At 48.1% G+C, this 12,096-nt stretch overlaps 1 protein-coding gene across 1 annotated transcript in view; it reads left to right on the top strand.

Moving 5' to 3' along the window:
• The first annotated feature begins 739 nt into the window (after positions 1–739).
• Positions 740–12,096, top strand: part of LOC126541372 (cathepsin B-like) — a 34,661-nt gene continuing 23,304 nt past the window's right edge. The window contains exons 1-2 of the mRNA XM_050188124.3: positions 740–1,123; positions 2,035–2,169. Of these exons, the coding sequence (XP_050044081.2) occupies positions 1,028–1,123; positions 2,035–2,169 (231 nt within the window). The 5' untranslated portion in view covers positions 740–1,027. The remainder of the gene's footprint in view (positions 1,124–2,034; positions 2,170–12,096) is intronic.

Genomic DNA, 12,096 nt, shown 5'->3' with positions numbered 1-12,096 from the left:
AATCGTGCTGTTTCGGGAACGGACCCAGTGCGCGAATTTCTCAGAAGAGCAAACACGGCAGAGGAGATTTTTCCGTCCAGGCAAGCCACGTCCGTCAGTGTCTAGAGTGAAATGTGCTTGGTGTGCTGCGTGCATCCGATGCCGTAAAACATGAGAACGTGCAAAACACAAGAGGGAACTCCTGGATTCCAAATTTACCTAATTAGAGTATAAACCTGACTGCACCTGTCCTGATGGCAATTATTTTTTTTTTCGGGGCATTGAAAGGGACCACTGCTAAGTATGTGGGGCACCAGTATGGCGGAAAAACGGGGCTGCGTATTTGAATAGGATCGCATCTGGCGTTTTGTTGTATGACTTGGTGCTGCGTCATAGAAATATAAAGCTGTCCGCACTATATTCTATAGCAGAAGCGATTAATCAGTGGGGTCATTGCTGCATTTCTGGCATTTTTTCCCGCTGCACTGACTATGTACGCTGCTTCCATCTGCACTTACTGCAGGCCAGTCACTTACAGCAGAATTCTGCATCAGTGTTTCTTGCTACAGAGCACATTCTGCAGATAAAATTAGAAAACTGAATACAGACATCTTTTACTGCTTGGAAACAGGTTCTAGAGGTACGCGACAACGATCATTAGGTAATTTTACTTTCGTAAATTAAAATTATATTGGTCTGTTTAGTCTGTACTATATGTATATGTTAATTCTGCAAATAGGAACAGCGACGGTAGGCTTGAACAACAACGTGTCTACCATACTTTGTTCATGCCATGTAGGCAAGTGCCCTACTCAGCGCGAGGAAACAGCTGAAGCTCTCTGCAATGGCAGTCTTTATTTCGTCCTTCATTGCCTCTCGCCTGTTTTTTTTTCTTCTCTATAAGCATTAAGAAGTCGTTCGGAGAACGAGATTGTCACTTTAACAGGCCTTTAACGACACGACGCTCACGTGCCCGAGCTGTGTAGCTACAGATAAGTACATCGAGGTTTTGTTGTGCGCTATGAGCACAAGGAGACTCGGAACGTAAATGATAACGGCGATAACTGCTCTCTTCATCCGTGCGTATAAGAAGTGGGATGCAAGGCACAACATCTTCAACTGGTTGCCGCCGACAGAATCTCAGGTAAGCAAGCTAACGCGCTGCTTGTCTCGTTAACACTTCGAAAAGTAAAGCTTGGTTTGCTGTAATAAATCTCTGACGGAAAATCATTTTAAACGCCAGAGTTGAAGGTTCAAGGTCTCCAGATGTCCAGAACTCGGATAATGTTAACATATCCCTTTCAGTGACCGTGTATACTATGGTTCATGCAAAGTTGAAATCTGAAGATAACAATGAGCATTAAGAAACCACAAATCAGAGCGTCCGAAGGAGACGAAACTTCACAGTAAGGTGTGGTCTTCAAGCGATGAACAGCGCTTAAATAAGGAATATTGCTGGATCCAACGTTTCCACAAGAGGGCTTGTCTTCGTCAGAGCAGCAATCGTGCTGCCCTGAAGAAAAGAAGCCCTCTTGTCGAAAAGCTGGCTCCAGCAACATTTCTTTGTTAGATCGTTGTTGATGATTGCTTAGAACAAGTTGCTCGTATCCTAGAGAACTAAATTTCTGAGCAAGACATAGGTCTCACAGGGCGGAGGAGAGCGGAAGTTATTAACAGCGAGCGAACGTGAGAAGCCCCAGCCTGATGTCAACGTTCCGACAACGAAAACTTGTCTGCGTCGAGGCACTGACGAAGACAAGCGCCTAGTCGAAAAGTTGGCGCCAGGCTAAGGCTTCGCACATTCGTCCACTGGTGATCACTTCACTATTAAGTTTGTATTGTAAATGCAGTCCGTCGGCGCGAAAAGGTAACCTTAGCACGACATCGCCAACAAGAGCATGAACAGTTTCGGATGCTTCGGCGCCGATCGCGTGTTAATTGTCCGGACGATCGCCCCCTCCGGCCCACTGAACATAACGTCTTCTGATCGCAAGTTTTGATGACCTATCATTGCTGTAACAAACGACACATAAAAAAGTATCGATCTGGTTGCAGAATATGTGGAAGCGTGTGCTCGCGTGCGCACTGCTTGGGGCGGTCGTTCACGGCCGCCGTTTCCACCCAGTCCACTTGAGGCCTGTGTCCGACGGCATGGTGTCCTTCATCAACAAGCTCAACACTACGTGGAAGGTGAGCACTGCTATTCACTGTTTTTTCGCCGTCTGGCATAAGAATATAACGACAGAGAAAAATAGAAAAGAATGGACATAAACCATTGAAGAATGATTGTCAAAATCAAGCGAGTACTTCCTGGTAGACCTGCTGAGATATGCTGTTGGGGAGGCTTACTTGTTATCTCTATTGGTTAATGTTACGAGGCGCGTGGATGGTGTGACGTTTCACACTACCCGGGATAAGCTCGCGCCAGAAACAACAGTAGAACCTTTGCGAGGACACTTATCGTGTATTGGTGTCAGGGTCAGCTCAGCTTTGATAACACTGAATCCATGATCGGCCAAATTTACTTGAGAAGACATCGGCCTACGCCAAACGGGGGCAACAGTCAAAGAAAGCTTCTCTTTATTTCATTAACGGCGAACAGCTTGGTCATATTTTCAAACTGTTGTATCCCGTTGTAAAGACTTACAAACTGAGAAACTGTGAGAACTATACAAAGCGCGTATGCGTGTTGTTACTCCTAGGTGCATTTTATGATTTCTTTAGGACTGTTATATTGAAGATAACAATAAGTTTTATTGATAACATCCCGCACAACCTCTATCTCCATCCCTTATTTCCAAGCTAGCATATCCATGTATCCTCAGTGACCATTTTGCTCGTGCACTGAGCAACGCTTTGCCAATTAGTAAAGAAAACTTGTTCCTTGTGATGAACGAGACACAAGAAATTGTGACAAGGAAAGCTACAGAAGAATAAAAATGGACTGGAGCGCATGTGGCAGGCGTCACCAAACCACGACTGGCAGCTTACCGTCAGTCTTGAAAAGAAAAGTGTAGAATCACTACATTTTACAGGCACTACCATGTGGAGCAGAAACTTGGAAGTAAACAAACAAGCTTGCGAGTACGCTAAGGACTAGGAAGCTAAGGGTAGAATGAAGTATTATCATCTTATCATCAAGAGACAGCAAGACAGCGGAGTGGAAAAGAGAAGAGGTGGCATAGCCAATATTCCAGTTAGGATTAGAAAGAATAAATGGAGTTAACAGGCCATATAACAAGTACAGAAGATAGCAGCTGCCGCACTAGAGTTACAGGATTGCTACCAATGGAAGAGAAACGCAGCAAAGGACGGCAAGGAACTATACATGGTGCAATAAAAATAGGCAATTTGATCGTATATTATGGAATCAGCTGACGCACTTCGTCCTGCAGTGGACATAAAATGGGCTGATCATGAAATACTCGTTCGAAACTTCAGTACATGGGAATATGATTTAACTGAGCTAGTTCACAGTTAAGACGTGTTTGTAACAGTTGGACAAATAATAGTTATGATTATCATTATTATTATTATTATTATTGTTGTTGTTGTTGTTTGTTTTGTTTTGTTTTGTTTTGAAAACATATATACATTTGACAGGAAAGGGAAAGCGAGGAGCAGGCTGGCAACTGCCACCGGAAGGGGCACAACGCCTGCCTAGTCTTCAGAAAGGAGGCGACAGAAACACAGAAATGGAAGATAGGAATGAAGGAAAGAGGAAAGAAAGAGCAGCAGGACAAATCTAAAAGAATAAAGGAGGATACATAATACAGGTCATACATATTAGGGCCGATCACTGAAGGTCATGCTACTACAGAATTTCAAATAGATGTACTAATGTCTGAACTACAAACGTGAGCCTAAGTTAGTTAATTTTACAAAAGCAAAGAGATCGCGATGAGCCTGATCGCGTCGAGACGCACAGCTACTGGGGTACAAACATTCTTCGAATATCGTACACCGCAGGCCAAGGAGATGATAGTCCCTCACTAGCACGACACTCCGATATCAGGTGCTGAAGTATTTCGCAGTAACCGCAAGACATACACGACGAACTGGCCACACGACCTTGTCTGTATAGATGTTTGCACACGTTCAAACAGCCAACCCTCTGCTTGAGTAGTTGTGCTTCAGTGCGACGAGGCAACCCTCGACCGCGAACACGGGCGGGAACATTCTATTTGCGATGCGCTTGTCTGGATGCTACTTCAGAAGGTGACGACGAATCAGCAGACAAGCGTCATCAAGTTTGCACAATATTTTAGGGCAGACAGAGTTGTTATGAGCGCAAGTTGAAGCCAGTCGATCGGCCTCTTCATTTCCGATGATTCCTGCGTGTGAAAGTATCCACTGAGCAACGAGAGATACCCCACGTGATGAAATTTTGTTTACGGAGTCAGTAATGCTGCGCACAACTGGACAATCAATCTGACTGTGTTGTAACCTGCTAAGGGCAGCGCGGGAGTCCATAAATATGGCAATGTTCGATGCGGTTAGCTCCTCTGGCACGTATTTCAGTGCAACATTAATCGCTGCTAGCTCCGCAGTTGTCGAGGAAGCTGGACGGGGTATGAGAAAGATATCTCGTACTTTAGTCGAAGGGCAGAAAAAAGTTGCAAGGGCACCTTGACCGTCGCTGTGTACAGATTCTTCTGTGAAAACTTGAAGATAATGTGGAAATCTTTTGAACATGCGAGATTGAGCCAATTGGAACATTGCCGAAACCGACATATTAGAGTTTTTGTGTATGTCAGGGATTGCAAGGTAAATGGAGCATGCGTGTTTGACAGTGGCGTCGCCAGAAATTTCATTCGCGGGGGGGGGGGGAGGGGGGGGAGGCGGGGGAGGGGAGGCTCGCGTTACAGCTCGGCCTCCTACTTATAGAATTTCTCGAGGGATCAAATAGATAAATAATAACTGCATTGCAATTGCCAAAGATTTTTTCAACGCTACGCACTGTCAAGACGAGTAAAATATGTATTTCTTTTCATGAACGACTATACTCGTATGCCCCAAAAATTGCGCCCGAAATAACTGATATCAATGCTTCCATGTGTTTTGTTTATTTAATAAGTAAAGAAAATATCATACCAACTTTAGAACTATATCAGTTCGAAACCAGCAAAGCAGTGCATGCCACTGATACGAAAAATGTAAAGGCCGTAAAATGAAGAAGTTAAGGACAAATATTTTAATGAAGCTTTGTCCTGTAAGAAACTTGTTTCATTTTTGTACATATGCATCTGCCAGGGAAGAATCTCATTGACGCTGTCCTTCGTTTCAATGTATTGCGCAGGAGGAGCGGTCATAAGTCGTGTATTGTGAGTAATTGCACCGAAATTATTGTCGTAACAGAGAGCACATATAAAAAGCAGGAGTTCTGCAAAATATACGAGGGCGAGCCAAATGAAAGTGAGCCAATGCGAATATATGACAAATGTGGCACTTTATTTAAAAGTGGTCTCCATGAGCATTGAGACATTTGTTCCACTGACTAACGAGTTGCGAGATTCCGGGTTGCTGCTCGGGTTGCTGTTTCAAAAAGTCTGTAACTGACTCCTTCACGTCATTGTCGGACACAAATCTGGTTTTTTTGAGCTGTTTTTTCAATTGCCCCAAATTATGGAAGGCGCAAGGCGAAAGGTCTGGGCTGTATGGCGGATGTTGCAGCATTTCCCACTTGAACTTTGCCAGTTTTGTTTTAACCACATCAGCGACGTGGGGACGCGTATTTTCGTTGAGCAAGATTACCCCATTTGTTAATTTTCCACGTCATTTGTTCTTGATTGCGACACGCAGCCGATCCGGCGTTTCACAGTATCGGAAACGATTGATAGTCTCTCCAAGTTTAGCAAATTTGATCAGTAATGGCCCCTGGCGACCGAAAAAAAAAGTCAACAACAATTTTCCCGTGGAAATGACGGCCTTTGCTTTATTTGGGGATGGTGAATTCGAATTATTGCACTATAAGCATTCCCGTCGTGTTTCAGGCTCGTAATAGTGGCACCAGCATTCGTCCCCGGTTACAATTGCAGACAAGAAGTCGTCACCCTCGCTGTGATACTGGATCACATGACTCAAGGCAGAGTCGAACCTCTTAGTCTTCGGGCAAAATCTTGGGCATCCATTGCGCACACAACAGCCGATAACCGAGATGTTCATGAATTATGGTATGAACCGAACCGTGAGTGATGTTCACACGTTCTGCCAGTTCACCGATGCTTATCTTCCGTTCTTGTCTAATCAGGTCATCAACCTTTGCAATAGCGTTCGGGGTGATTGCACGGTGGCTTTAGCCCGGTCTTGGATCGTCATTGCAACTTTCACGTCCTTCTTTGAACCATTTGCTCTAACGCTTCACAGTGACCGATGAAATGAAATGTTTAACAAATACGGCAGCCATACGGCGACTAATTTCTTTTTGGGAAACACCTTCAGCTGTCGAAAACCTCACGACACCACGCTGTTCAACTTTTCGAGCGTCCATTAGGTCACGCAACCATGTTCAACCCAGTGTATGAGAGCAATAAATAACATTTATCCTCGCACCTTCGTGTCACTTTTGTAAATGAGAAGAGATGTCTCTGTGTTACGCGCATTCCTCGCAGATAATGGACCGACCCATTATTGCGCGGGGTGGGTTGGCTCACTGCCATTTGACTCGCCCTCGTGCATTAGAAATGCGGAGATACAATGAAATATACAAATATAAAGATATAGCTTGATAAAGGGTAAAAAAGTGTCACCGGAAACAAAGTTGTATGCATGTACACACAAAACCTCACAACAAGATATTTAAATACACGTACAAGTCTGCAATAAATCAACCTATCTAAGAAAAGGCCACTGTATATAATGCGTCAAAGAAGGCAAATAAACATGTTGGGCAATCACAGATTCAGAAGTCACAGAATCCTAAAGCCCGCCGCCCCTCCCTCCACACCCCCGACGTATCGCGCGCGGCGGAAGGCGTCGTGCGTCATCCCCACTTTTCTTCCTTGCGTACAGAAGACTGAGCCACGCTTTCACTCGCACATGCAGCTTGCGGCATGTGCGCGGTTACGATGTTATCGCCCTTGGACTTTATACAGAACATGAGGGCGATGGCAATGGCAGGAATGTGCCCGGAATGTCCATATAATCGCTCTCGCAATAATAAGTGTATCCGGCAACTGATGCGTCCCGTGGCCCTTTATTTTTACTTTCCGCAAAAGAGGTAACGAAATCGAACTTTCACCATGCGGAAATTCGCGGCGCCGCAACAATGTCTTTTCTTCTTTTGTGGGGCCGGAGTGCCGAAATGAAAAAAAAAAGAAAACGCAAGGGAAACTATGCTAGCTACAATTTAATTTGGGCACTTAATGTGGCTACCCAAGGAATATCGAAGAAAACGTGAGACGCTTGGCGCACAGAGAACGTTACGCATACTGCTCGGTATCCTACATCGGCGAGACAAGACTTCCCGGAGAGAGAGAGAGAGAGAGATAAAGCACTTTATTTATACCTGTCAGAGAGTATGGGTGATCAGGGTGAGATGCAGCTCCCCCTTTCACCGTCTACCTCCCCCCTAGACGTCGGCCAGAATCAGTTGGCTTCCGGCGGCGGCCTGGGCTTGACCGATGACTTGTTTTGGGGCTTGTTCTTCCTGGCTATGGAGGGGGATTCTCATGACTGTTTGTTCCCATGTAGACCGTTTAGCGCTGGGCAAGCCCAGAACATGTGATTTAGGGTCACTATGCCTTCACAGTTCTTGCATTTGGAAGAGTGCACCTCAGGATCCCATTTGTGTAGGATATACGGGTCTGGTAAGGTACCCACCCGCCTGCAGTTTTCGCCAGATTACTTCTTCCTTCTTTGTGAGAGATATATGGGGAGGGGGGGGGGGAGGTACTCTTATCCATTTTATAGTGTTCTAGAATTTCTCGGTATGTGGTAAAGTCTTGCTTTTTGGGCAGGGAGTAGTCTGCCTGCGCTGGGGCCTGGTGTGTGAGTCCTCGGGCGACCTCGATGGTGTTGGAATCGCACCGCTGGCACGAGTTGTTGGGGTCTCGGTGCTGACGCCCGTTATTGCCAATGGGTCGTAAGCCCCAAGGGTAGCGTTGGCCTGGCGGCCTGGGGCACTGGAAGCATCCGAAGGTCCCGGCAAAGCAAGAGACGACTGGTAACAGAACAACTTGTTTATTCTAACATAGCAAAAGAGCGGCCGGTCAGGTCGACCGAAGTGGAGAGACGGGAGAGCACATAACTCAACAGTACAAATCGGAGCCTCTCCCCTGGCGTCCGGGGGCAGCGGCTCTTATACTCTCGGCGTCGCGGTCCAAAAGGGAAGGAGGGAAGGTCACGGGATGAAGGTCACGGGACGGCGCAGCAGGGGCCCACGACGGCGCGAGCGGTTGAGCCGAGAGACCTCCAGGCCCCTCATTCGGGGAACTCCGCTCCCCGGCTGCCGCGCTTTGACAAGCGAGGGCACACACACACACACGCACACACGAAGACACGTGGCACTGAAACACGCCTGGACACGCTTGGCGGGTAGGCGTTGCGGCGTCGTTGAACGGGCCAAAATGTCCGCCGCTTTGAACAAAGCCCCGGCGTCCGTTGCATCCGCGCCGGCATTACCGCGCGTTGTAGGCGAAACGTAACAGACCGCCCCGCCGGGGGAAGGAGATCCCGATGGTCAGGGGACTGCATCCGCTGTCCGGAGGGATGTCGCTCGATGATGCCCATAACCGAAGTCGGGCGTCCTTTGGCGTTTCTTGAGCGCAGTGCACAGAGAAGGCCTCGTTCTCACGTTCAGGTGCACACAGGACACTGCAAAGTGACTTCGGGAGAGTTGACATTTTGTTCTCGTTTCCGGCAAGCGTTAGAACTACGCCGAAAGTCAACCGCTCAGTCAGCAAGCACGGCACAACCCTCTCTAAGCCCTGCCAGGCTCTTTCCCCTTTTACACTGCTGCCTAGTTCCTTACAGTAGTTTAGCAGCACTCAGAACGCGTCCACAAATCGGAAAATTGCACTAGAAAGCACATCATCACTTTGAAACACTATACAAAAGCAATAAGTTAAAAATCCTGCCTCAGGAAGAAAAACATCAGTAACAAGCAATTTTGAGGCTGATTCTCACGTTAGGGGCTTCGACTTAAGCCATCGGCGTTACCGTTGAGACTCCCCTTTTTGTAACGCACCTCAAAGGAATATTGTTGCAAAGCGAGGCTCCAGCGCAGGAGGCGGCCATTTTTGGGAGAGATGGTCTGCAGCCATTGGAGAGGGCAGTGATCCGTTTCAATGATAAACCTCGAGCCGGCTAGGTAACATGACAATTTCTGAACGGCCCACACGATACACGCACACTCTTTCTCGGTGGCGCTATACGCCTGCTCACGACTGGTCAGCTTACGACTAGCATACAGGACGGGGTGTTCTACTTCTCCATTTTCCCGTTGGCACAGTACAACGCCCATGCCTCGCTCACTAGCATCACACTGAACAACGAACCCTTTTGTGTAGTCGGGCGATCGTAGCACAGGCTGGCTTGTTAGGGCGCTCTTTAGGGCGCTAAAAGCTCTTTCCTTCGTCTCATCCCAGACGACTGTTTGCGGCTCTGTCTTTCTTAGAGCATCCGTCAAGGGAGCCGCGATATCAGAGTACCTGGGGATGTACCTCTGATAGTAGCCGGCGACACCTAAGAACGACCGAATATCGGTCTTCGTACGCGGTTGCGGGAAGTCTCGCACAGCGGCCACCTTTATTTCAGAGGGGCGGCGTCGACCCCGACCAATCACGTGTCCGAGGTAGACAACCTCGGCCTGTGCTAACTGGCACTTGGGAGCCTTGACTGTCAAGCCCGCATCGCGCAGGCGGGTTAGCACTGCCCGCAAGTGCGCCATATGTTCCGGCCAGGATGCGGAGAATATCGCTACGTCGTCTAGATACGGTAAAGCGAATTCTTGCTGTCCCCGCAACACTTTATCCATGAGGCTTGAAAAGCAGTATGGCGCGTTCTTCAAACCAAAACTCAAAACTTTAGGACGGAATGTCCCCATTGGTGAAATGAACGCCGCATACCTACTAGCCTCTTCTGTAAGTGGAACCTGCCAATAACCCCTGACAAGATCTAGGGTGGAAATAAACTGAGCGCTACTCACTCTCTCAAGGCGCTCCTCGATGTTAGGGATCGGATAAATTTGATCCTTAGTGATGGAATTAAGCCTGCGGTAGTCGACGCAAGGACGAGGTTCCTTGCCCGGTACCTCAACTAAAATCAAAGGGGAAGTATAATCACTCTCACCCGCTTCAATAACACCGAGCTGTAGCATTTTCTTTACCTCAGCCTCCATAATATCGCTCTGGCGGGGTGACACCCGGTACGCCTTGGATCGTACTGGCTCTGGGGAGGTAAGTTCTATGTCATGAGTAAGGACAGACGTCCTACCAGGCCTCTCAGAGAACAGACCTTGAAACTCTTGTAAGAGCTGGTGTAGTTCTGTTTTCTGCTCAGGCGACAGCGATGCTTTACTTATTAAGTCACTAATGACTTGATCGGCGTCTTTCCTGTTTGTCACTGAGCCTAGTCCCGGAAGCTCGACCGGAAGCTCTTCGGGCACGTTTACCATCATGCACACCACTGCTTCCCGTTGCTTATAGGGTTTGAGCAGATTACAGTGGTAAACTTGCTGTGCTTTCCGCTTTCCTGGCAGACTCACCACGTAGTTAACGTCCGACAGTTTTTGAACAATCCGTGCTGGGCCCTCCCACTGCACGTCGAGTTTGTTCTTTAGCGATGTGCGCAATATCATGACCTCATCGCCCACCTCAAAACGACGGGCCCTGGCTGTCCGATCATAATAAACCTTGGCCCTCTGCTGGGCCTCTGCCATTGCTTCACCTGACAACTCCTGTGCCCTTCTTAAGCGTTCGAGGAGCTTAAGCACGTACTCTACCACGACTGGGTCGTCGCCCCTGCCTTCCCATGATTCTCGAAGCATGCGAAGCGGAGATCGCAGCGAGCGACCGTACACCAGCTCAGCTGGCGAAAACCCCGTAGCCGCATGCGGCGCGGTCCTTAATGCAAACATCACTCCAGGCAGACACAGCTCCCAGTCAGTTTGATGTTCAAAACACAATGCTCTCAACACGCGCTTCATGACGGAGTGGAGCTTCTCAACGGAATTCGACTGGGGGTGGTGCACTGAGCTGTGTAACAGCTTTACCCCGCACCTTTCGAGAAAGGCTGTCGTCAAAGCGCTAGTAAACACTGTACCCTGATCTGACTGGATTTCTGCAGGAAAACCAACTCGCGCAAATATGGACAGTAGTGCATTGACTATCTCAACTGAGCTGAGTTCTTTAAGCGGCACTGCTTCAGGGAACTTTGTCGCTGGGCAGATCACAGTCAAAATGTGTCGGTACCCCGTGGCTGTTACCGGCAGAGGTCCCACTGTATCAATAACGAGCCGTCTAAAAGGCTCCGTAATGATAGGTACCAACTTCAACGGCGCCCTCGATTTGTCCCCTGGCTTGCCCACCCGCTGACAGGTGTCGCATGTCTTCACAAAGTGGTCTGCGTCCCGAAAACACCCTGGCCAATAGTACTCCTGCAAGAGACGGTCCTTAGTTTTCTTAACTCCTAGGTGTCCGGACCACGAACCCCCATGCGACAAGCGCAACAGATCCTGACGATAGCATTGAGGCACGATCAGCTGATCGAACTCCACTCCCCTGCGGTCTAGATACTTCCGGTACAGGACCCCACCTCTTTCCACAAAGCGAGCATTTTTCTTGGCGATACCTTCCTTGATAATGCAGCGTATGTTTTCTAGGCTGCCATCCTTCTTTTGCTCGGCTATCAAAGCCGAGCGGCTGACTTTTAGCAACCTGTTAAGTCCGTCTGACGTAGGCGCGATGAGCAAATCTGGAGACAGCTCTTCTAACTTTCCCGTGTCGGGAATTTCCTCTCCAGTATCTGCTGCCTTTAACGCTACAGGCTCAATTTTATTCTGTTCGGGCGTGCTCTGAATACCAGCTTGCTGCGCCTCTGACCCTTTTTCATCGTTCAACAACGTCGGCCCCGCAACTACCGCCTTTGCAGCGAGCTCCCGAACCTTCGATCTGGTTA

This window comes from Dermacentor andersoni, chromosome 2, assembly GCF_023375885.2.
Source record: "Dermacentor andersoni chromosome 2, qqDerAnde1_hic_scaffold, whole genome shotgun sequence".
Classification (NCBI taxonomy): domain Eukaryota; kingdom Metazoa; phylum Arthropoda; class Arachnida; order Ixodida; family Ixodidae; genus Dermacentor; species Dermacentor andersoni.
This window is presented reverse-complemented; position numbering and strand designations above follow the sequence as displayed.